Below are 26,594 nucleotides of genomic sequence, written 5' to 3'. Positions count from 1 at the left end.
GCTTTCCTCTGCCACACTCTCCTGCTATGATGTTCAGCCTCACCTTGAGCCCCAGGGAAAGTAGCCTGCCTTCTATGGACCAACACCTTTGACACCATGAGCCCTCAAATAAACTTTCCTCCTCTGCAGTTGTTCTGGTCAGGTCCTTTAGTCACAGCAGGGAAAAAGCTGACTAAAACACTCCAGTACTGAATGAATAAGTAAGTAAGTAAGAAAATAAATAAATAAAATAATATCCTGGGGTATGGACAGAGCCAAGAAAAAGCTTCTAAAAACATAATAAAACTGGCAATATTGTTCAGTGATAGAATGCCCCTGTTTTCAATTCCAGTAACAAAACAAAAGCTATAAAATCTGTAATAAATAGCATGTTGCAAAGTATAATAATAAAACAAACATGTGAACTTACCATTCAACTTAAAAAAGTAGAACACTATTAATGCTGTTGAAGGTTCTTTCCCTCTGGAGATATTCCACTTTCTCCCTTGAATGCCTAGTCCTTGCTTTACCCCAAAGGCATCTTTCTTTTGTAGTTGCTGTCCCCAATCTCCCTTGAATGTATATCTACTTTCCTAAATAAACTTCTGTCTGTGCTTTTCATGTTTATCATTATCTTGATTTGATTCTGCTTTTTAACCCTTTTTGATTTTTGTGTTGCCACCTCAAAGGAGCATCTGATGTACCTTTATTTTATTTTTTAAAAATATGGGACGATGGGGCTGGGGATGTGGCTCAAGCGGTAGCGCGCTCGCCTGGCATGCGTGCGGCCTGGGTTCGATCCTCAGCACCACATACAAACAAAGATGTTGTGTCCGCTGAGAACTAAAAAAAATAAATATTAAAAAATTCTCTCTCTCTCTCTCTCTCTCTCTCCTCTTCTCTCTTTAAAAAAAAAAAAATATGGGACACTTCACGAATTTGCATGTCATCCATGCGAGGGGCCATGCTGATCTTCTCTGTATCGTTTCAGTTTTAGTATATGTGCTGCTGAAGTGAGCACCTGATGTACCTTTAAAATGGACATTAGTGCTGGGGTTCTGCTCAATGTCAGCACACTTGGCTATCAGGTTCAAGGCTTTGAATTTAATCTCCAGTACACCTGTGCACACATGGACATAGGAAAAAAAATTTTTAACATAGACTTAAAGTTGCTTCACTGAAGTTTTGATAGTTTTAAACTTGGTTTTGTTGGGAGTTTTTTGTTTTCTTGAGTTTAAAACATGTCTATATTGAAGTGTGTCTTACATTTAAAAAAAAACTCTTTTATTTATTTTTTTAGGTGTAGATGGACACAACACAATGCCTTTATTTTTATGTGGTGCTGAGGATCGAACCCGGGTCCTGGCCATGCTAGGCGAGTGCTCTACCTCTGAGCCACAATCCCAGCTCCCCATTTTTTTTTAAGTTGTATATGGACACAATACCTTTATTTTAGCGAGGCAAGTGCTCTACCACTGAGCTATAATCCCAGCCTGCCTGCCTTATTTTTGTATTCAGAAACTGTTTTTTTTTTTTATTTAAGTGGAAAAATGGCTACAAGTTAGAAGAGTGTCCTGAAACTAGTTTTGCATAGGCAATGGTATTGCTCTCCTGACTGCTTGAGGGCTCTACTGCCAGCTATAGGGGATCAGATAGGGATTATTAGCACTTTTTTTGCACTGCCAGTCTCTGAGAAGAGGACTGCAAACCCTATTATACCTTCTAATTGTTAAGTTTTAATTGATAGGTTCTGTCTTTGAGGAAGAAGCCGGTTAATGTCAAAAAGAATAATATTAGCTAACTTCTGTGGCGCTGCAATCGTCAAGAGGTCTCTCCAGAATGGACTTTGATCTGGGTCTTATTAAAGCAAATATGAAAATCATGAGCTATTTTTTTTGGATGCACAGGCATGGCCCTCTTCTTACCTCCATTTCACTCTCTTACAAAGTTCTTGGAAGAAAGTTTTCATGGTTTTGGTAATTGGCAGAGATGAAGTAATTTTTTTCCCCAGGTACTGGGGATTGAATCCAGGGCTTTGTACACACTAGGCAAGCACTGTGGCACTGTCTTTTTTGGTCATTTGTATGTGGGCCTAGAGCTCTGTTATGGAGGTTACTGCCTTCTATTCTTCTTCTTTTCTGTGTTCGGGATTAAAATTCAGGGCCTTGCACATGGTTGGCAAGCATTCCACCACTGAGTTACCCCTCCACCCTTTGCTTTCTTTTTAAATGATTAGAATGTGAGCTCTGGGAGCTGGAGACCTTTGTTAGATCAGTACTATATTTTTAGTGCCTAGTACAGTGCCTGCTACATAGTAGGTGCTAAATAAATAGTTGTTGAATGAATAACTTTGTTAGGAGTTAAAATCTTTTTTTGTTTTTGCCTTTTTGTACCAGGGATTGAACCCAGGGGCATTTGCCACTGAACCACATCCCCAGTTCTTTTTATGTTTTATTTAGAGACAGGGTCTCACTGAGTTGCTTAGGACCTCATTAAACTGCTGAGGCTGGCTTTGAACTTGTGGTCCTCCTGCCTTAGCCTCCCAAACTGCTGGATTAAAGGCATATGCCACTGTGCCACTCTTAAAAATGTTTAAGAGTTCATATCTTTCCAGGTCATAAATAATGTGCACAGTGCAAGGAGAAGTATGGACTGGACCCTGGTTCTCCAGTTAATTTCTTTCTGATTTCATTGTTGGTTTACTATGAACAGTCATGAAACCTTTCTAGATTTTGTGGTAGGTAGTATAAATTATGGTGCTTATAGGTGGTAGACAAGGGAGTGGGAAAGGGACTGGATCTGACTATTCAGAAGCAAAGGGCTGGTTTGGACACAAAGGCAATGGCCCATGACAAGGTTACAGGGCAGTCCTCTCTTACCAGTTCTTGGGTCACGTTGGAAAGATTTCAGATATGTCTCAGAGTAGCAGGCATGAAGTTATTTGAAGGGATAGGAAAAGGGAAAAGAGGACGCTCTGAAGGGAGAGAGTGAGTTGTCTTAGGACGATAAGGAGCCATTACAAGGGTTAGATGACTCTCAGGAAGTGTTTAACATACTACCAGGATATTTAAGGAGGAAAAAAAGGAGGTTTTCTGTGGGAATTCTCTTGCCTGGGAGGGAAGGTAGATATACTCTAGTAGTATCTTGATTTTCATTCATGAATTTTGTGGGGAAAGAGAGTTGTGAATGTTACTTTTAATGATGTATACCTTTATTCTCTGTGAAAATGTGATCTGTGTGATGGACAGAGAATGGTGTGTTTTTGTTCACAGATGAACACAGGCTTCACAGTGGCAAGCTCTGTCTGATCATCCTTACGTGTATTGCAGAGGTAGGTCTCAACAGCCTTCCTTCTGGTATTGGTTTGTCTCTTACAAAGTGCTGTTTTTTCCTTGCCCTGTCTCTTGTTTCCTTTTTCACGACTTTTAGGGTCCTAATGCTTGGGAGAGAAAATCTTCCCTCTCTGTATTGTCTGTTCCTTCCCACTAGAAAGTAAACTCCAACAACAGGGTCTTTTTTGTCTTTTCAATTTTTTTTTTTTTTTGGTACTGGGGATTGAACCCAGGGGTACTTTAACCACTGAGCCACATCCAGAGCCCTTTTTTATACTTTATTTAGAGACAGGATTTTGCTCAGTTGCTTAGGACCTCACCAAGTTGCTAAAGCTAACTTTGAACTTAGCCTCCCGAGTTGCTGGGATTACAGGTGTATGTTACCATGCCCAGCATCTTTTTACACTTTATTCTCTGTATCAGGCATATGGTAGAGGTTCAACCAGCATTTACTAGATGCATTAATAATGAATTGTGATATGGTAACTGCTATAGTTGAAAACTAGAAAATTCTGGATTTTTTTTTGTTTAAGGAATTTTAAACAAGGGAGTTATAACTCTTTAGAAAGAATAATCTTGTCACTTTGAAGCTGCTCTTTTTGGGTCTCTTGCATTTGGCAATATAAAAGAGGAGTTTGGATTTCCTGGGGACAAAGGAGTAGAGAAAATATCCAGGGTGGGGAGTGATTGCAGTTTGGTGAAGAACAAGACTGAGGGGAAAAAAGGAAGAGGTGTTGTGAAGAGGCACTTTGGATTGGATTAATTAGGCTCTAACTCATCGTGGATCTTAGTGACATACAGCTGTGGCAGAACCTGAGTCAGTTTAGAGCTAAATTTATAGCTTCAACCTCTCCCTTTCATTATTCCTTACTCTTTTCTCTCTTAAGAAAAATAGTCAAGGTGGTCCACATGGAATAGCAATCTCTCATAGTTTCCTTATTTATGTTCTCTGTGGGAAGATGACCTCCTTTCACAAGGCTACGGAAAGCTGGTTATAGAAGTGCTGCTTATTAGCAGTGGGCCTGGTGTAATTGCTTTTCAAAAATCTTTCGAAGAAAATCTTTAAAGAAGTTGTTTTTAACAAGTTGCAACAGTTCCCAGTAATTGGAGTCTGTAAGCATGTCAGATCTTCAGAAAAGGTGTTGGGAAAAGGCCAAGGATGTTTATTACCAATCCTTGGTGAGAAGTTTTTGATTTTCTATCAGTCTTCAGCAAAGCCAGAAGTAGAAAGGTCTTACCTGCTTCCACGCTGCCTGTGTAGCACTTTTCTCCTGCTATGCTGAGCTCACTTCTAGTAGAGCACAGACCTTTCTGCTTATTCCTAGAGTCTCATGAGGAGCCTGTGCATGCATCCTGCAGCCCCTAAGAAAACCTTCAAGCTGTCATAAACAGCTGACTCCTTGGGCATATGGGAAGGAAAAGGGAATAGGAAAACAGTTTCTTCTTAGTATTTGCCTTAAGTCTTTGGGTCTTAATTTTTATTGTTTTAATTTTTTAAGAGATTTTTTTTACCAGTTAAAAATATACTGGGAAAAAAAAAGATATAAAATCTCATGACTCAAATAGGGTTTGATGTAAAGGCTATAGTGGGCTGATCCCATTAGCTTTCCAACTGATTTGTGAAAATAGATTTTGTTTTTTTTTTTCTTTTTGTATTGGGGATTGAACCCAGGAGCCCTCTACCACTGAGTAACACCCATGTTCTCCCCTCCCTCTCCCATTATTTTTGAGACAGTGTTTTGTTAAATTGTCCAGATTGTCCTTGAACTTGCACTCCTCTTTCTGCCTTACCATGTCTGGCCAAAGTTGTTCTTTAAATCTAGGGATTTGTAGAAGGTATGATAGATTATACTGAATTTCTTAAATATAGCTCTTACTCTTTACTTTTTCTTGATTTTTATCAGGATCAGTATGCCAATGCATTTTTGCACGATGACAATATGAATTTTCGAGTGAATTTACATAGAATGGTAGGTGTTACTTTTGCTTCTTATTTTCTCAGAGAATATTTTTTGTTGGCATGAAATTAATTCTACTAGAACAAAAAAGGATGGGAAATTGTACCAAAAGATTCTTGCATGACTGCTGTTCAGTAGCCTCATGCCTATCTTTGGGACTTTTGTGCATCAGAGAACTGTTTCTTGCTCAAGAGAGGATAGAAAGAGCCACAACCATAGAGACACTGCATTGTTATCAGAATGTGTCAGTAACGTTCCAGTTTCAACCAAGTGATGGGTCTCAGCCTATGTTTTCAAAATGTAGTGTGATCTTAGATTAGCCAAGACTAGGTGCTTAATGATTTTATTCATCTGAAAGATGGGACAAATAGAATATGGAAGATCAGGTACTATCCTCAAGCTTGTAGGTATGTTTAAAAAATATTGCTTTGAGGTTTAGATTTGAAACTTTTGTTTTTGCATTTGGTACCATTGTTGCATCTATAACCACCACCATCACCTCCTCTTCTTTGCTTAATTATTATTATTATTTAAATTATTTTTTAGTTGTAGATGGACACAATACCTTTATTTATTTGTTTATTTTTATGTGGTGCTGAGGATCAAACCCAGTGAGATACATACATGTGAGATGAGCACTGTAGCCACAGCCCCAGCCCTAATTATTTTTTTATCAAAGAAAATTACAAGTGTACCTCTTTTGATGTTAATAATACCGTTCATGTGGTATCAATAGAATAAAAGTAAAAACAGCAACTTTTCTATTTAGTGTGCATCAGTGCCCTTTAGGACTGTTGCCTTGCTGTGAATTGTATTTTTGTCACCCAGTTTTGCTGGTAACTGAGAAGCATTTACAAGTCTTCCCTGTTCCCACCTCCACCACTAGAAAAAGAGAAAGAAAAGGTAGCATCTCTGCAGAAGTGATTTTATTTGCATTAGAAACATATGTGATAAAACATTGGATATCAGTTCATTTGTCTAATTTCCTTTTTTCTTTTTGTGTGTGTGAAGCCTATGAGACACAGGAAGAAGGCAGCAGACAAGAACCTTCCCTGCCGTCCTTTAGTATGCGCGGTACTAGGTGAGTGAGTATCATCAAAATTGGCATTTTTTTTAAGGCAATGATAGATTTTCATGAATAAGATCCTGGTTGATATGTTTCTTTTTCAGAGAAGTTATTAGTTATGTTTCTTCACTGGCCTTAGAAACCATGTTTATTGTGTGATTGATAGCAATCCTAGTGAATAGAGTACTCAATAAAGGGTGCTGTTGTTCAAAGAAAGCCTTTTCCAGGGAAACAAATGACTATGTCTAAACTTTATACATGATTTAAGTTTATAAAATATCTTATTCTTGATCAAGATTTCAAAATTCTTCCCTTTTTTTCATGGTCCACATTGATGTGTCAGGTGGTCAGGAGTCTTGAAGTTCAAAGTTCAGGCATATACAAAACTTCCCCTAAGTAAATGAGGCTGAGAAGGGGTTGACAGAGCTGACAGGTAATTTTATCTGCCTAGAATCCTGTATTTTCCTTGAGGGAATTAGGAGAACTCTGTGTGTGTGTGTGTGTGTGTGTGTGTGTGTGTGTGTGTGTGAGAGAGAGAGAGAGAGAGAGAGATACTGGGGATTATACCCAGGAGTGTTATACTACAGAGAGAGAGAGAGAGAGAGAGAGAGAGAGAGAGAGAGAGAGAGAGAGAGAGATAGATACTGGGGATTATACCCAGGAGTGTTATACTACTCAGCATCCCTCAGCCCTTTTCATTTTTTATTTTGAGGCAGGGTCTCCCTGAATTGCCCAGTGTTTTGATTCTGTTGCCTCAGCCTCCTGAGTAACTGGAATTACAGGCATATGCCACCATACTTAGCAATAGAACTTTTTTTTTTTTTTTTTTTTTTTGTACCGGGGATTGAACTCAGGGGTGCTCAACCACTGAGACATATACCCAGCCCCCTTTTTATATTTTATTTAGAGACAGGGTCTCGCTAAGTTGCTTAGGACCTGTATAAGTTGCTGAGGCTGGCTTTGAACTTGAGATCCTCTTGCCTCAGCCTTGTAGCAGTAGAACTCTTTCTAAATCTTGATTTTAGAAACTGTTGTTAAGACTATGTAATAAGCATTATATAATAAACTTTTGTTGAACCAGAGCTTCACATATTATTTCAGTTGATATCCATCAAACAATGTGATAATGAGATGGGATAGACATAGTTTTAGAACTGAGACTGGTTACACAGTGTGATCTATAATTTCTTCTTCTGCTTGCCTTATTACTCTAGTTTCTAGTATGACTTCCCTCTTGCATTGTATTAGTGCCATTGGTTTCCTCGTTCTGGAGTAATGATATAAATTTCATCTGTACAATGAAATTTCCTGTGTATTTGATTTATTCAGGGAGTAGGAAAGTGAACTTTTTTTTTTTTTTTTTTTTTTTTTGGTGCCAGGGATTGAACCCAGGGTCTTGTGCATAGGAGGCAAGCACTCTCTCAACTGAGCTGTATCCCCAGACAAGAAAGTAAACTATTTTTTTTTTGTTGTTGTTGTTGTTAATTTACAAGTGGCAGATGGTGAACAGTGTTGCAAAAAGTGTCTTATACAAAATAAATTTAGGCGGGTGTGATTGCAGATGTGGGTAGAGGATACCATTTAGCATGAATTCAAGGTGTATGGTACTCAGAAACATTTTTTGCCCCAAGTCAGAGGCAAAGAATGCATTTATTCTAATTGATCTAGTTTTTCTCCTTTCCCCTTTTAGACTTGATGGTAGAGTTTATTGTAACACACATGATGAAGGAGTTTCCTATGGATCTCTATGTGTAAGTACCATGATTTATTTAATGAGTGCACATCTATTTTAAAGAATCAAGTGTTGGGAAATTTATGGTTATGTATATTTTCTTAAGAAAAACAAATTTAGGGCTGGGGCTTGGGCTCAGTGGTAGAGCACTTGCCTAACACGTGTGAGGCACTGGGTTCAATCCTCAGCACCACATAAAAATAAATAAATAAAGTTAACAAAAGAATTCTGTTTAAAAAAAAGGAAGAAAAACAAATTTATATGTGAATTGTTAGGGAACATTTTATATATCTTTTCAGAGGGCGAAAAAGTACAAACCACAGTTAGGATTCTGCACATATCTTCATAATCACTTTTAGGCACGTTATATAGGGACTTGGCCTGATGCCTTAAAGCAGTGAACATAGGGTGCTGTTATAATCTAAAGATATGTAATACCAGCTGATGATTTAGTTGTCTCAGGGCATTAACATTAGAGTAGTCAGTGGTAAATAGAACTAAGATAGGAATAAGTCAAGGGAGGGTTTCTGGTTCATTCTTAGCCTACATTGTCCTGCCTCTCTAGCTAGAGTCTTACTACCTAGGCTTGTCTGGGAGAGTCCTGATCTGATTGTCTATCACATTTCTTTACAATGAGGACAGCTGGATGGAGGCAATTGAAAATCATCATAGTTTAATAAAGTTAAAGTCTTTAAGTTTTTTCTGTACTTTGCTACTTCTACATTCTTCTTTATGATATGTCACATTGTATCTCCAAATATGTGTATTTTTTTCTTCTTTCTAAACCATCTTAGTTGAGTCTGACAATGGGGTTGGAACCTCAGGTTTGGGGAGGAAAGAGAGCAATTTGGTGCATAGTAAGTTTTTTATATCTTTTTAAATTTTTATTTGGTACTAGGGATTGAACCCAGGGATACTCGACCACTGAGCTGTATTCCTTTTACCCACATTATTTTTTTTATTTGAGAACAGTATTATTTAGTTGCTGAGGCTGGCCTGGAACTTTCTATCTTCCTGTTTCAGCCTGTCACGTCACTGGGATTACAGGCAAGCACCACTACACATGGCTCTCAAGTTCTGTGTACTTATTCCTGTGCCAGATCTAGGATCTAGAGAGAGATATAAAGGGGTTTACATAGAGCAAATCTCCATTTTTTTAGATTGCATGTAGACTGTATAGTCTTGTTTTACTAGTTTTAGAGTAATGATATAAATTTTACTTTTAGATAAGTATTTTGCATTTTGCATTGTTTTCCCGTGTTTTGGGTGTTTAGAAGTAAGTCTGGGGCTGGGGTTGTAGCTCAGTGGTAGAGTGCTTGCTTACCATATGTGAGGCACTGGGTTCAATTCTTAATACCACATAAAAATAAATAAAGAACTGTGTCCATCTACGACTTAAAAAGAAGTAGTAGTAGTAGTAGTGTAGTAGTAGTAGTAGTAGTAGTAAGTCTGGTCCTTAATTTCAATTCAAAGACCAAGGAAGCTTTTATTTATTTATTTTATAACATTTACCAGAAGAACTTACTGCTTATTTAGATGAACCTTAGTTTCTTAAGGAGTAGCTTTATTTTTGCTGTAAACTTTATTCCTCTTTTGATTATCTTTTTTTTCCTTCCTTTTTATTCTGGGGATTGAAAATAGGGGCACTTTACCACTGAGCTACATCCCCAGCCCATTTGATTCTTTATTTTGAGATAGGGTCTCACGAAGTTGCTGAGGCTGACCTTGAACTTTTGATCATTTTGCCTTAACCTCCCAAGTTGCTATGATTATGTTTGTGTCGCTATGCCTGGAGATTAGCTTATGTTCTAGTTTTAGGATATGCTATTTACTTTATAGGTTAGATCACTGTAGCTCCAGTTTTCTCATTGTACAAGTAGGAAAATGTGGCTCAGGAGATTAGGTGTTTTTCCCAGGGGTCTTCTGTTAGTAAGCACCATTGCCTGAACTTGAACCAAATTTTCTTGGGCTGTTACCATTCCTTCCAAGAGTATTAGTTAGCTATTGCTGTGTAACAGACTATCCTAAAAACCTAGTGGTTTAAAACAAATGTTCACTGTCTTACTGTTTCAGTGGTTTAGCAATCCAGAAGTTTAGATAGAGAGGCTTGGCACAGAGTCTTTTATAGTGTTTGAATCAAAGTGTTAGCTGGGGCTATAGTCATCTGAGGTTTTTCTGGTCTGGAGAAACTGCTTTCAAGCTCACTTAATGGTTATTGGCAGGCCTCAGTTCTTCACCACCTGGAACCTCTCTATTGGGTTTTTCAACATGGTAGCTGGCTTTCTTCAAAGCAAGTAATTCAAGAGAGAAAGAAAAGGAGTGTGAGAGCCCAAGATGGAAAGCCAAAGTATCTTTTCTTTCTTTTTTTTTTTTAAAGAGAGAGAGAGAGAGAGAGAGAGAGAGAGAGAGAGAGAGAGAGAATTTTAATATTTATTTTTTCTTAGTTCTCGGTGGACACAACATCTTTGTTTGTATGTGGTGCTGAGGATCGAACCCGGCCGCACGCACGCCAGGCGAGCGCGCTACCGCTTGAGCCATTACCCCAGCCCCCAAAGTATCTTTTCTAATTTATTCCTACATGACATATCATTTCTTTGAGTCATATGGACCAACTCTGATACATCTGGGAAGGGACTCTACGAGTGTGCTATGGTTTGAATGTGTCTCCCTAAGGTCATATGTTGGAAACTTAATCCCCAATGCAACAGTGTAGGGAGGTGGGTCCTAATGAGAAGTGTTTAGGTCAGGAGGCTCCCCCTGTATGAATGGATTAATGCTGATTATAAAAGGGCTTGAAAGTGAATTCATTCACTTTTTCCCTCCGTCCCCTTCTCTTTGCCTCTTTCTGTTCCTCCTCCTCTCTTGTTCTTTCATGTATATTTCTGTATGTGTATTCATCTCTGTGTGTGCATGCTCTTGCCTTTTCATCTTTCACAATAGAATGATGCATTGAAGGTCCTTTGCATATGTTGGCATCTTGATATCAGACTTCACAACTTCTATAACTGTGAGAAATAAATTTATTTCTTTATAAATTATCCTGTCTGTGATATTCTATGTGGCAACACTAAACATACTGAGACAATGGATGCAAATATCAGAAGGTCAGGATTGTTGGGGGACATCTTTCAGGCTGGTACTATAGTTGCACAGCTAGTAAATTGTATAACCAAGATTCATACTCATTTCTCTCTAACCTTGGAGGCTTACTCTTAAGCACTTTTGGGATAAACAACAAAGGAAAGATTTGTATAGAGTGACTGTGCTGATGGGCCATCAGAGAAGATATCAGAGACCTGAGTCATGAAGAAACACTAGAGTTTTCTGTGTGCAGTGAGGGAAGGACATACCAAGTAGGAACAGCATGAGCATGTTCAGGGGCTTAGAAGCTTAACAGTGTGTATGTTTGGAGAATAGAAAGTGATTCTGGCTGATAAGAGTGTAGTGTGCATGGAGGAAGGTAACAGTAGAAAAAAATTTGCCTGAGATAGGGAACAGTTGAAGGTAAGGACATGACAGGATTATATGTTTAGTACTGTAGAGATATAGGTAACTGTCTACCCAACCCTCACATTTCTAGTCAGTGAACCTGTACTAAATGTCCTGTACTCCAGCCTCTGCCCCTTAGTTCCTGACTTCACCTTCAAAAGTTTTTGTATTACCTTGCTTTCTTAGGTGGTTTTTCCACCTGTTTTCTAATGTAATATCCTGAGGTTAGGGAAGATGGAGAAGATAATGAGGCATCAAATTGACAGAGGCTAGGCAAAAGGTCCCACCTTCAGGTTGAATTTATTTTCTTCATTATACCATGGGCTTGTTTCCAGATATTCCTTCCCCTACTTCCAATTTCCTTTCCAGTTTTTGGAATTTGGAGTATCAAGTCCTTTTTAGGTGAACTTCCCTGCTCCTAGCTAGGCATCAGGCCAGGTTGCTGCTTTCACTTCTCATTATGCACAGCTTCTGAGCAGCATACAGTAGAATGATAAATTTAAAGCAAAAATAAATGTCTACCATTTCAAATAAGTTTATAATCCTCCTGATGAAATATGAAGAAATATGGAGTATGGAAAGACTTAATACTTAGAGCCAGAATCTGGGTCAGAAGTGAATCAATTTTATATCAGTATATGAATGCTGTAGGTAAAGTAATGATGAGGGAAGGTGCTTATACAAAATAAAGAAAGAAGGAAATAAAGTCTTGCTTGGAGCTGTAAGAGGTAAAAAAAACCTAACCAATTAATTTCCAATCCTGACTGTACTCCTTGATTGTTATTGCTACCTCAGGATTTGGGAGTGAGAAATAGCCTTTAGGGAGAATAAACTCTTCTTTTTTTAGAGAGAGGGCAATACTGGTGATTGAACCCAAGAGTGCTTTACCACTGAGTGACATCCCCAGCCCTTTTTATTTTTTATTTTGACATAGGGTCTAGCTAAGTTGTTGAGGCTGGTCTTGAATTTGCTATCCTCCTGCCTCAGCCTACCCAGTTGCTGAGGTTATAAGCATGCACCTCTGCACTTGTCTAGCCTCTTTTTTTTTTAAAGAGAGAGAGAGAGAGAGAATATGAATTTATTAATATTTATTTTTCAGTTTTTGGCGGACACAACATCTTTGTTTGTATGTGGTGCTGAGGATCGAAACTGGGCCGCACACATGCCAGGCGAGCGTGCTACCGCTTGAGCCACATCCCCAGCCCAAGCATTCTTAAAGTTACTCTTATGTGGACAACTTAGACTCTTTTTAAGTCAGATATTCCCAAAAGAGAGGAACATTTTTCAGTAGGTCCTAGAAGAAGATTTCAGGAGAAAGTGGGAGTACCTGGTATGTATTTTTAAGGACATAACAATTATTGAAATTTTCATTCCAAGCTGGGGTTGCAGTTCAGTGGTAGAGACCTTGCCTAGCATAAATGAGGCACTGGGTTCAATCTTTGGAACCACATAAAAAACAAATAAATAAAAAATAAATGTTAAGTTCATTAAAATATATATATATATATTTTATTCTGCTTGGCAAATAGTTTAAGTTACTGAGACCAAAAGGCTAATGATGGCATCATTTGGGAAACCGGTGACAGGAACAGAGTTTAGGAATAGTGTTGGATTGGCTGTGAATGAAAGTGGTGGATATAGGTTAGCACCTCATTGCTGCTCTGGAGTGGCTTAGTGATGTCAGATGGCATTATCAACAGGAGCCAAGGTATAGGATGTCTAGATTCTTGCTATGTGAGAAGACCTGGCACTCAGGGATGTACTGTGCATGGGTCATCATGTGTGGGCAGCATTTAGCCACCCTTAGTGGCTGCAATAAAGTTATAGCACTGGGGACCCAATAATGGTCAGTTTCATGGGGAAATTGATAGAAAAGTTTATAGAATACTGAGCAAATCATAGCTCAAATAACGGCATCATTTAGCCAATGATGACTGCATCAAACAGGAGATGGCAGCCCAATTTCTAAAAATCAACAAATGATTTGGTAACCAATTTCCCTTGGATCGTGAATTATTATGAATTGTTATAAATGTCATGTCCCATATTGTTTGCCTCTTTTTTTCCCCCTGTACTGGGGATTGAACCCAGCACCTCATGAATAGACAAGGGCTGTATCACTGAGCTAAATTCCCAGCCTTTTTAATTAATTAATTAAAAAAAATTATTTTGAGACAGGTTCTTGCTAAATTTTGCAAGGGCCTATCTCAAACTTGTGACCCTCCTGCCCTACTTTCCCAGTAGCTGGGATTCTAGGCATTCACCACCATACCTGACTTATTGTTTGCCATCGATTGATTGATTATACTGGGGATTGAGCCTAGGGTCCTTTACCACTAAACTGCATTCTCAATCTCTTTTTACTTTTTACTTTGAAACAGGGTCTCGCTAAATTGCCCAGGCTGGCCTTGAACTTATAAGCCTTCTGCCTCAGATTCCTGCATTGCTTTACAGAATGTGCCACCTCACCCAGCTGTTTGCCTTTTACTTTTTTTTGTTGTTGTCGTTCTTTTTAGTTATACATGACAATAGAGTCAGTTATGACATATTTATACAAACTTGCCTTTTACTTTTTTTAATATTTATATTTTTAATTGTAGCTGGACACAATATTTTATTTTATTCATTCATTTATGTGGTGCTGAGGATCGAACCCAGGGTCTCACACGTGCAAGGCGAGCGCTCTACCACTGAGCCACAACTCCAGCCCACCTTTTACTTTTAATTGTTAAAGTTTTTTTTTTTTTTTTTTTTTAAATCAGAGAAAAGGTTGTATTTTTAGGAAGTAAGGGCTATCAGTATTTTCCTTTCTAATTTTATCTGTAGCTTTAAGCTTTTTTTTTTTTTTTTAAATTAGTTACTTCTATTTTAAAATATATTGGTGCATTATAATCTTTGAATATAAAGCTTCAGAATTATCAAAGATGAAAAAGATATTTTTACTAGGTATCTAATTCTTAAAAATTTCATTCATCTTATTCTTTTTTTTTTTTTAAAGAGAGAGTGAGAGAGAGGGGGACAGAGAGAGAGAATTTTAACATTTATTTATTTTTTCTTAGTTCTCGGCGGACACAAAATCTTCATTTGTATGTGGTGCTGAGGATCAAACCCGGGCCCGCACACACGCCAGGCGAGTGCGCTACCGCTTGAGCCACATCCCCAGCCCTCATCTTATTCTTAACTTATTAATTGCTTACAATTTTGAAATACTCTCAAAAGAATATATTATTTGGTTGTGAATAACTTTGAATATTCAAAAGAACTTTTGTGATTATAGAAAGTTCTTAGCATGGCACTGTAGTCCCAGATACTTGGCAGGCTGAGGTAGGAGAATTACTTGAGCCCAGGAGTTGAAGTTCAGCCTGGGCAACATAGGAAGATTCTACCTCAAAGAAAAATAGAAAAGTTCTATATATATCTGTGCTGTCCAGTGTTGTAGCCATTAGCCACAAGTGGCTGTTGAAAACTTGTTTTGTGGTTAATATATCTGAGGAAATGAATATTCAACTTTACTTTTAATGTAAGTAAAATTTAAGTTAATTATAACTGTAATTTAAATTTTATTTAAAATATTTAATTAGGTCTATAGACTTAAAGTCTTTAATTTTTTGTTTTTGCATTCTGTGTCTGCCACTTTCAAAAGAGTAATGATAATACATTCTTCTTCCCTTTTCTTTCTAGAATGATGCTCAATTGAAAAGTATTGGTGGTGCCTGAGTAGTCACTTGGGACTGTTGACATCTAAGTGGTTGTAGCCCCCTTTTCCCATTGATAAGGGAAATGGGTTGCACAAGCATTTCGTGTGTGTGTGTGTGTGTGTGTGTGTGTGTGTGAGAGAGAGAGAGAGAGAGAGAGAGAGGGAGAGAGAGAACGCAAGCATGAATGAGAGAGATTAAGATAGATTGAGATTTATTTACCAGAAGAGTTTAACGTGTATGTTCTTTTCTTTTGCATGTGTACTTATTCATATCCAGTGTCTTTAGTGGCCCTAGCAAAGTTGCTCCACTAGAGAGATGGTGTCTGTTGGGCTGGGGTTGTGGCTCAGAGGTAGAGCGTTCCCGTAGCATGCAGGAGGCACTGGGTTCGATCCTCAGCACCACATAAAATAAAATAAAGATATTGTGTCCACCTATAATTAAAAAAATAAATATTTTTTTAAAAAGAGAAAGAAATAGTGTCTGTGGTGAATTGCACTGTATTCTCAGGTTTACCTCAGTTTTTTTCTTTCTTGGTTCCAGACGCTGTATTCAGGTAGTACATAAACTGCTTTGTTATCAGAAGAAGTGTCGAGTTCGCCTTCATTACACCTGGCGGGAACTCTGGTCAGGTAACCTTCCCTTGATTTCATCCTCTTTTCCTGTGCGTTTTATGAGTACCTGGACTGGGCTTAAGGCACATTTTTTTATTAATAACATTGTAGTTTATTTAGGATGCTTCTATTTTCATTTATCCTTTTTGTCATTTTTATTTTTCAAATCCAGATCCAAGCATGTCACATATTTATTCCACACTTTCTCTCCTCCTCCTCCTCCTCCTCCTCCTCCTCCTCCTCCTCCTTCTTCTTCTTCTTCTTCTTCCTCTTCCTCCTCCTCCTCCTCCTCCTTCTTCTTCTTCCTCTTCCTCCTCCTCCTCCTCCTCCTCTTCCTCCTCCTCCTCCTCCTCCTCCTCCTCCTCCTCCTCCTGCTGGTAAAAACCATTGAATATTTCCTGAATTCCAATGATTCTTTCTTTGTGTAAGAAATGAAGAGTCAGTGTAAACTTGGATTCTTACTCTGTTCCATTTGGTAGCAGCATATGGACTATAGGGAATCTTCTGTGTGTTTCCTCAAGATGAGTAATCTCAAGAGAAATGTCATAGGAAGAGGGGGTGGGGATGGGGGTGGAGAGATGGGGGGAATCCTGTTCTTTTTGTTACATCTGGCATTATTACTGTTTACAGACAGTGTGGATTTTACCACTCCCCCTGTGCCAGAGACAAAACAGCAAATTACAGTGTTTACTTTTGTCTTTATATCCATTTGGTAGCCCAGTAAAGTCACTGCCATCTTTGCAGGCGGGAAGTGGCTCTTCTCTAAGGGTGCAATTAATGCTGGCTTACCACCCTTTCTTTTGTGTGATTAAATTGGAGGTTTCAGAAAAGCAGAGAAGACATGTTCTCTGAAGTAGTCACTTGCTGATAGTCCTGTGGCTTTTGTGACCTAATGATACAATAGACTAGACTTTAGATGATAGTAGAGATGAATGGTTGCCCCACCCATGGGGGAGTTTCTCTGTGTTCTAAGCAGAAGAGGGCATGTTAATGTCAGAGGCTTTATAATAAACAGGCCAGTAACTCAGCCCCCTTCCATGGAATTCATCTCATTTGTTGTGACACATGCTTTCCTCCCAACCCAATTTGGCTATCTAAATTTAGTCTTCCATAATGGGAAATAGAGATCTTTAATTAATGGATTAGCAAAGTTTTGCAGTTATTGCCTGTGGTGGTGAAGACGGGGAGAGGAGCAGGAGAATCATACTAATTGGCAGTCGTATCCTTTTGGTGTTTTAGGAGGGAGAAGTAAGATTGTGTGAAAGTTTGAGATTGAGATGTCAGAAGTACTGAAGAGCTATCAAGAGAGATTGAAATGACTTAAGTTAGTAGAGTTTCTTAGCAGTATTTCTTCTTCTTTTTTTTCTTTTTCTTTTTTTGGTATCCGGAATGAACTCAGGGGACTCGATCTCTAAAACCACATCCCAGCCCTAATTTTTTTTAAATATTTATTTTTTAGTTGTAGTTGGAAACAATACCTTTATTTTATTTATTTATTTTTGGTGGTGTTGAGGATTGAACCCAGTGCCTCGCACATGCTGAGCCACAACACCTGCCCCTCCCTAAGCCCTATTTTATATTTTATTTAGAAACAGGTCTCACTGAGTTGCTTAATGCCTCACTGTTGCTGAGGCTGGCTTTGAACTCTCAATCCTCCTGCCTCAGCCTGCTGAGCTGCTGGGATTATAGGTGTGTGCCACTGCACCTGGCCAATATTTCTTTTTGATATAAAGGACTCCTATTGTTGCCTGTAGATAATAATATGATTGGCTCTAAAAGTCTAGAATGAAAGAGAAAGCACACAAATGATCCAAATCTGTGTATTTCGTATAGTCACAGGACTTAAAGCAAATGTAAATAGTTTATATCTGTAACTGAGATGAAGTTATACATTGTTGTAGTATGCAACAATTGGTGGAAGTAATTATTTCTGCTTGCTGCTTCTGAGTCCCTTCTGGTTTTATTTTCTCTTTTTTCCTATTTTCTTTCCTTTCTGTTCTGACTATCCTAACTCTGATCCCTGTGATCTCTCTGACATTTCTCCCATCCTCATTGTCCATTGTCCTCTTTCTCATTGTCCTATTCCATACTATTCCATATTGCCCTGTTCTGTCCCCCTGAAGTTCCCAAGGCTTCCTGTTATTCTCCAACTTCCATCTTATATTCCCTGTCCCCTTGATAAATTGAAGTTTTTATCATTGTGAACCATATTTCCTTTCCTTCACGCTATGGTCTTCATACATTTTACTTTGTATAAGTGTCATAAACTCCAGAGTGCATTACTATCATTTTTGCTGAAACTGATTATTATCTGTTATTATTTATTTATTTGGTACTGGGGATTGAACGTAGGGCCTTAGGCATGCTAGGTAAGCACTCTACCACTGAGCTACAATCCCAGCCCTCTTTATTTTGAGATAGGGTCTTGCTAGGTTGTCAAGGGTGGCCTCAAACTTGTGATCCTCTTGCCTCAGTTTCCTGAGTAACTGATATTAAAGGCATATGACAGCTAGATGATTATCCCTTTCTTTTTCTTTTTGATAACAGGGGTTGAACCCAATGAGCCACATCTCTAGTCCATTTTTTATTTTTGAGACAAGGTCTTGCTAAGATGCTTAGGGCCTCACTAGGTTGCTGAAACTGGCTTTGAATTTGTCATCCTCCTGCCTCAGCCTCTTAATCTTCTGGGATTACAGGTGTATGCCACTGTGCCTGGCCAGATGATTATTTTTTAAAGAGATTTAAAAATATCTTTTATGGGGCTGGAGTTGTGGCTCAGTGGTAGAGCACTTGCCTAGCATGTGTGAGGCACTGGGTTCGATTCTCAGCACCGCATATAAATAAATAAAATAAAGGTCCATTGACAACTAAAAAAACATTTTTAAAAATATCTTTTATATTTATTTATTTTTCAGTTGTAGGTGAGCACAATACCTTTATTTTTATGTGGTGCTCAGAATGGAACCCAGTTCCATCCTCATGCATGCTAGGCAAGTGCTCTACCACTGAGCCACAACCTCAGCCCCTATATTTATCTTTTCTGACTCTTAGCATTTTGCCATTTTGGCTAGTAACTTGTGAAGATGACCATCCTTTATCCTGTGCTTGTTGGTTGACTTGTCTTGGACAACTTCCCTCATGTTCAGTGCTGTTTGTAGTCATGTGCTATCTCGGAACTAATTAGTTTGCATTCTAAGGCCTTTGAAGGGTTGATGGGATGTGTATATGAATGTCATTAGTGAGGCCTTGGTGACTGCTTGTTCCTAAGGCATAGATACTTGAAATAGAGTTCTCTGCCCAAAGAGGTTAGCTTCTTTTCCTATATAAACAGAGTGAGCCATCCTGGAATCTTGGTTCTCTGTATTCATACGAGGAATGTACAGTGAGATAAAGAGCAGCAGGTGTTAATGAAAGCCGCAAAGTACAACATTGCATCCACTTCAATCAGAGCCCAAAGTAATGTATAATATTGCATTCAGTGAATACAAGTGTGGCTGTGGTGGATCCACCCACTGCTTGGCTGGAACTACCCCTCTTATGTTGGAATACCCATGTTTTACTCTTTCTTTGCCTTCTAGACTTTTGGATTTGAGGGACGTATGTGAAATTCATTATGGAAAATATGCTCATGTGGGTATATGCTTGCCCATACATGTGCTGCAAACTATAACTGAATTTTATTTATAAATAAAACAGTAGCCATGTGTTAGATTGGAAACATAGGAGCCCTTTGATGTCTAGGATACAATTAGCCAGTATTCAGATGCCTTTTTTTATTTGGAATTGGACATTTAGTGTCAGTATACTTCAAGTGCTGGTGTATATTCCATTGTTATTTGACTACAGTTGTTCTTCATTATTAGAAAAGATAGCCAGAGTTTCCCCAGGTTCCCATAATGAATTCCCAGGAGTGATCTGTGGATGAGGAGGAAGTAGTTGTATTAGTTGGAGATTCAATCTTGCTTGATGTGTTTTTCCTACTATTTTACAAATACAAAGCCTTGACCTACTCCTTACTGCCTCCTGTCTATTTATATGATGCTTGTCACCATAGTATCTGAGTATGTAGGGAAATACCCATTACAGAACCCGGTAGTATGGTTGTTGTCATGTTTCTGATGAGCTGATTTCATCACTTTTGATAGGACGAATCATCAAACTTAGTTTTATTTGAGTTGTTGTTGTGAAAGGGAGGGGGTACATAATCCGTTTTTTCTTTGTCACTTTATAAATTTATCCACAGATGCATGGGATTGCTTTCAACCAAGTAAAAATGGAAACTTTGATGTTCTAAGCCATTAGCCAAAGAATGAGCAGAATATTTAGAGAAGCCTGCAATTGTTGGAAAGGGAACTACTTGAACAGAACCTCATGGGTTTATATTATTTTACTTCCACTAGAGGCAGAAGGGATATTAGAGAGGCAGCCTGCATTTAAATAGTATGATTTTCAAGGTTTGAAAACATGGGTTGACTTGTGTGTGTTCATGTATCTATGTGGGAGGGGTGGTTAGTGGGGAGTGAACCCAGGGGTACTCTGCCACTGAACTACATCTCTAGTGCTTTTTTAAAAACTTCTATTTCAAGATAGAGTTTCACTAAGTTGCTGATGCTGACCTTGAATTTGAGATCCTCCTCTAAACCTTGAGTGCTGGGATTATAGGCATGCACCATCATGCCCAGCACATGGTTTGATTTAAAAGTGGATTTATACTGACATTTTTTACTCGACATTTATCTGTGGATCACAGTCGTTCTTTCACTCTGTCATATCCCTAGGTGGTAAGTCATTATTTTTACCTGTTTGTTGGGGGAGTAGAGATATAGAAGGGTTAAATCACTTGCTGAGGATCATGAACCCAGACACTCAACAGTCATGATTAGCACTTAGAGTTTTTGACTCCTCTGCTCAGATGCAGATCACTAGGCAACATTTGCCTCCCTGCTGGAAGAAAGGTCCCCAAAGCCCCCCAAACAATCTGTTCAGCTTCACTGTGCAGAATAGCATCCAAAGCATTCTCAGCTTTGTGAAAAATAGAGGAATTGTACGTGGTTTGACCTTTTAGAAACCTACTGGAAAAAATGGAAAATCCAGAGAGTGTCACAGCTTTCTGGATCCAGCTGGCTCTCCCATCACTGGCAGAAGCCTGTGTCTTCATGGTTAGGTACACTTCGAGACTGGGAATTGAGAGCCTTTCATTGGAAGCTTGTTATACTGCAAGCATTATATAGGATTGAAATTTTTCAAGAGAAAGGCTGACTTGAGCCATGAATTTATCTGGCAATTCTTGTATAGGTGTAGCTTTGGCAATTTGGCAGCCCCTCTTCATTTTGAGAAACTATCCTTTGTTTATCTACTTTTTTTAGTTTAGTTTCTTTTTTACTTTGTTCTTGTGGCACTGTGGATTGAACTCAGGGATGTTCTATCACTGAGCCAAATCCACAGCCCCTCCACTCCTGCTTTTTTAAAAAGTTTTGAGACAGATCTCACTAAATTGCCCAGCTGGTCTTAAACTTGTGATCTTCCTGCCTCAGCCATTCACTGGGATTATAGGCGTGCACCACCACACCCAGCTAGTTTAGTTTCTTTTTTTAAACTTTTAATTTTGATGTAATTATAGACTTAACAGGAAGTTGCAAAAATAGTAGTAGACAAAAATAGTAATAGAGTTTCATATACCCTTCACCCAGCTTCCTCCAAGGGTAATATCTTATATAACCACAATATTGCTTCTTTTAGTTTAGAAAAGGATATCTAGGTGGGAAAGAACAGAACAGTAAAATGCTGGATAGGGTAGATGGGAAAAGGAATTTGGGCAGCTGCTGTTACTGTCTTGTTTTTAAAATTGCTTTTCAAATTATTATTTCTTATTCCCTAAATTTTCTGATTTAGGGAAGTATGTTACAAGATATAGATTAGGCTTGATGAATTTGATTAAGATTACATTAATAAAATTAAGATTAGTTAGCTTCTATGTGCAGAAAAACAAAGACTGTTTTCTGCTGTGGTTAATCAATTCTTCTGAAAGTTAGAATGTTCTATTATAGGAGCTTTTCTGTAATTTAGTTATGAAAGATTTTGTATGGCAGTATAGAAAGCCCAAAGACTGAAAAAGAATGCCACGAAGTTTTTTTCCCCTTCAGATCACTACATTTGGCAAATCCAAAATTTATACTATTCTAACTCTTTCATTCTCTCAGAAACTTGGCAGAGGCAAAAGATAAGAATCTCAAACAGCTTTAGCCTTTAAAGGGAGAAGAAGATTCCCACATAAAAGCTCCTAAAAGTGAAAAATTGCTCTTTGTTCTTTTCTCTGCACATGAAGTCACTTCCTTTCCATAGAAGTGTCAACTTTCATAGGCCCATCAGCCTCTTGTCAGGTAAAAGGGGTGAGGGAAGGAGTATGCTTTCTTTGCTTTGCCTATACTAGGGACATATAGTTTGGTTTGAGAAGGTATCATCCTTCCCTGAGTCTCTAGTCAGCAAACAGGTTTGTTATTGGTCTTTTTTCAGTTTGACAGAAAGTAAAGTTGTCAGTTCATATGGTTGATGGAGACATGGTCACTTTGATCACTAGATTTCTTTTTTTCTGTTGATTGAATCCAGGGGTGCTTTATCACTGAGCCACAGCCACATCCCCATCCCCCTGCCCTTTTTTTTTTTTTTTTTTTTTTGGTACAGGGGATTGAACTCAGGGGCACTCTATCACTGAGTCACATCCCTAGCCCTATTTTGTATTTTTATTTAGAGACAGGGTCTCACTGAGTTGCTTAGCCTCTCTCTGTTGCTGAGGCTGGCTTTGAATTTGCAATCCTTCTATCTCAGCCTCCTGAGCCACTGGGATTATGGGCATGTGCCATGGTGCCCAGCTCCCAGCCCTTTTCATTTTTTTTTTTTTTTGGTAGTTGTACATGGACAGCATGCCTTTATTTTATTTGTTAATTTTTATATGGTGCTGAAGGTCAAACCCAGTGCCTCACATGTGCAAGGCAAGCACTCTGCCACTGAGCTAAAGCCCTAGCCCTTATGTGTTATTTTGAGACAGGGTCTTGCTAAGTTGCTTAGGGCCTTGCTAAATTGCTGAGGCTGGTTTTGAACTCATGATCATCCTGCCCAGCCTCCCAAGCTGCTGGGATTACAGGTATGTGCCACCTTGCCCAATGACCGTTAGATTTCTTAAAGGGTGATTTTTGCCTGGGTCCTGTGGGGCACATCTGCAATCCTGGCGACTCAGAAGGCTAGGCAGGAGGTTTGCAAGTTTGAGACTGGCCTAGGCTTACTTTAGTGAGACCCTGCCTTAAAATAAAAAATAAAAAGGGTTGGGGGTGTAGTATATAGGTAGAGTGCCCTGAGTTTAATACCCAGCATCAGAAGGTGAGGAAAGGGAAGTGATTGGCTTTTACTCATTTGGACAATGTTGAAAAAAATAAGCAGGTGGTATAGGGCCTTAGAAGAAGGCAGTGACTGCTGAGCATGTTTAGTTATAGACAGCAGCACAAGGATCCTATATTCCCAAACTATAGATCTGAGAATTTTCATGTAAAAGCTCATTTTCATGCTAAAGAAAAGGATGGGTAATAAAAAAAGAGGATCATTTTGTCCTTAAGTAAATGGGGAAAGGGAGATGATTGAGAACATTAACTTTTCTTTTAGTAGAAACACATCAACAGCAAGGAAAATGGTAAGGGCAAAACCTGCCTTCTACTCAAAGAAAGGATTTATTCTATTGTTTTTGGTTCATTTAGAGGGGTATGAGACCGTTAGTCAGCGTAGACTGTTGACATACTGACTTATCTGCTCTGTTCACCTAGAGAAGCTCAGAATATATAACCAAAGCCATTTCATTTTCTTGTTTGATTCATTGGCTTCTGTGTAAGTGAGGTGCTTAGGTTTGCAACCAGACAGATGTTTGTATTCTGAGAAGCCACATAGTGTATTTTTAAATGATTCTCCTGGCAGGTATTGGCTTCTGAGTCCTTTCTGTACCACTCTGCTGGTTGACAATAAGCTGCTGATTGCTGGCATTGTCCCTGGGTAATTGATGATTTTGTCCGGAGATTCTAGAATTGGCTGGAGTTTATAGTGCCTCTGGGGTTTTGGTGGTATTACCTTAATATACTTGTACTGTTTCCAGCTTGTCCTTTGAGTTCCTTGACTTCTCTCTCCTATGCAAGTGAGATGCTAATACTTCTCTTTTATCAGTCACTGTAAAGTTATCCATCTCCCCTAATGAGCAGGTTTTGATTTGGGTTCTGTAGCACCTCATTCCAGCTTCATGCTAGGCCACAAAATAGGATCTGGCTGAGTCTTGCATTTGCTTTCTCTTTCTCATTACAGTATATAAAAACTACTTAAACAAGCAGATCTCTTTGACCTTTCTGCCTCTTTCCTGTTATTTTTTTAAATATTGTTTTAGTTGTTCATAGACCTTTATTTTTATTTATTTATACATGGTGCTGAGAATCAAATCCAGTGCCTCACTCAAACCAGGCAAGTGCACTACCACTGAGCCCCAGCCCCAGCCCCTCTTTCCTGTTTTTAATCTTATTTAAATGTAATTCATTTGATTTTGTAATTAAGCCTCCCCTCTGCTCTCTGAGGCAGGCACCTGAGTTAGCACTTAATTGCATCTTTCTGTGGTTGGCTTGTTCCTCCCTGCACCTGGTTTACTTCGAGGTGGAGGGTATGTGTTTTAGTCCTGGAGAAGTTCCCATATCCATTATTCATTCTACTCCTACATGGTAACATACTTTGTTGCTACTTTCTTTCCCTCCTCCTCAATTCAAAGCAGGATAGAAAAAAATGGGGGAATTCCTTATTTTGTAGGATATCTTAATGCTAGGAACAGCTCAACAAGCAAGATTCTTTGTGGGATGAGGGGAGTTCTGTATAAGGTGGCAGGACTCCTGAGGCGGATGATACTGAATGAACTCTTTTGTTTGTTTTGTTTTGAGATGGGGCTTCACTATGTTGCCTAGGTGGTCTTGAATTTCTGAGCGTAAGTGATCCTTCTGCTTCAGCTGTAGGGCAGCTGAGACTACAGGCATGCTCCATTGTACCCAGCTTGAATTCTTTCTATTTGAAAATTAGATTGACTGCTTCTGGGGATTCACTTGGGACTTAAGGAACCATCAAGGTACTTTGTCCTGGCTCAGCTTCTCAGAACCTAGACACTACATACGATATCATTTGCATTTGCTTGCAGAAAAGTCTGAATTTCTACACAATGCTGTCATACTATTTCTTTCTTTTTATTTTGGTACTAGGGATTGAACCCAGGGGTGCTTAACCACTGAGCCACATCCCCATACCTTTTGATTTTTTATTTTGAGACAGAGTCTTTCTCAGTTGCTTAAGGCCTTACTAAGTTGCTGAGTTTGGCCTTAAACTTGGCAATCCTTCTGCCTCAGCCACCTGAGTCACTGGGATTATAATTGCCTCTAGAACAGAGTCAAAATAGGCAGCAGTTGTAGTCACTTTGCAGTACTTGACAAAAAATTCAGAAACTAAGATTTCATAGGGCCCCGTAGAGAAGACTTTCCATGAAGAAATGAGTGTATATGAACTATAGTGATGCAGCCACATCAATGTTTACAGCAGCTCAATTCACAATAGCTAAACTATGGAACCAACCTAGGTGACTTTCAACAGATGAATGGATGAAGAAAATGTGGTACATATACATAATGGAATATTACTCAGCCTTAAAGAAGAATGAAATTATGGCATTTGCCAGTAAATGAGTGGAGCTGGAGAATATCATGCTAAGCAAAATAAGCCAATCCCAAAAAACCAAAGGTTGAATGTTTTCTCTGATATGCAGATGCAAAATTACAATGGGGTTGACTAGGGAAGAATTGAGGTACTTTGGGTTAGACAAAGGGGAGTAAAGGGAGGGGAGAGGGTATGGGAGTAGGAAAGATAATAGAATGAATTAGACATTATTACCCTATGTGCATATGTGATTACATGACCAGTGTAACTCTATACCATGTACAGAAGAATGAGAAATTATACTCCATTTATGTGTCAAAATGCATTCTACTATCATGTGTAAATAATTAGAACAAATACAAAATGAGTACTTATGAAACACTTCCTTCCTACAACTTTATCATATTTAATGGCTAATGTAATAACTGAAATATTTTACTGCAAAAACTTCTCTATTTTTCACTCAGTTCAGGATAAGAATATTTGGAGTCAATTATCTGGGACCTCATTCAGTAGATGAGAACAGCAAGGATTAAGAGTCAATCCCAGGGGGCTGGAGATGTGGCTCAGCGGTAGCGCGCTCGCCTGGCATGCGTGCGGCCCGGGTTCGATCCTCAGCACCACATACCAACAAAGATGTTGTGTCCGCTGAGAACTAAAAAATAAATATTTAAAAAAAAAAAATCTCTCTCTCTCTCTCTCCTCTCTCACTCTCTCACTCTCTCTTTAAAAAAAAAAAAAAAAAAAAAAAAAAAGAGTCAATCCCAGGCTGGGGTTGTGGCTCAGTGGTAGAGTGCTTGCCTAGCATTTGTGAGGCACTGGGTTCCATTCTCAGCACTGCATATAAATAAATTAATAAAATAAAGGTTCATCAACATTTAAAAAAATATTAAAAACAAAAAGGAGTCAATCTGGAGGATTTTATAGGGTATCATTGATATTTAGAACATTGTTATCTTTGATTGTGAGCTTGGATTATTATTCTGAATAATAATGATATTGCCTTGCCAGGGTT

At 38.7% G+C, this 26,594-nt stretch overlaps 1 protein-coding gene and 1 non-coding gene across 7 annotated transcripts in view; one reads left to right on the top strand and one right to left on the bottom strand.

The window, feature by feature from the left end:
• The window catches only part of Armh3 (armadillo like helical domain containing 3), a 190,032-nt gene that overhangs the window by 54,695 nt on the left and 108,743 nt on the right, over window positions 1-26,594 (top strand). For all 6 annotated transcript variants that reach the window (XM_077798358.1, XM_077798357.1, XM_077798359.1 and 3 more), the window contains 5 exons: window positions 3,252-3,310; window positions 5,216-5,281; window positions 6,281-6,350; window positions 8,026-8,086; window positions 15,795-15,883. In XM_077798358.1, coding sequence (XP_077654484.1) covers window positions 3,252-3,310; window positions 5,216-5,281; window positions 6,281-6,350; window positions 8,026-8,086; window positions 15,795-15,883 — 345 coding nt within the window. The remainder of the gene's footprint in view (window positions 1-3,251; window positions 3,311-5,215; window positions 5,282-6,280; window positions 6,351-8,025; window positions 8,087-15,794; window positions 15,884-26,594) is intronic.
• On the bottom strand, window positions 895-1,000 carry LOC113196185 (U6 spliceosomal RNA). The gene has a single exon (XR_003302531.1). It is a non-coding gene; the product is annotated as a U6 spliceosomal RNA (small nuclear RNA).

Source organism: Urocitellus parryii, chromosome 5 (genome assembly GCF_045843805.1).
Source record: "Urocitellus parryii isolate mUroPar1 chromosome 5, mUroPar1.hap1, whole genome shotgun sequence".
NCBI classification, from domain to species: Eukaryota; Metazoa; Chordata; class Mammalia; order Rodentia; family Sciuridae; genus Urocitellus; species Urocitellus parryii.
This window is presented reverse-complemented; position numbering and strand designations above follow the sequence as displayed.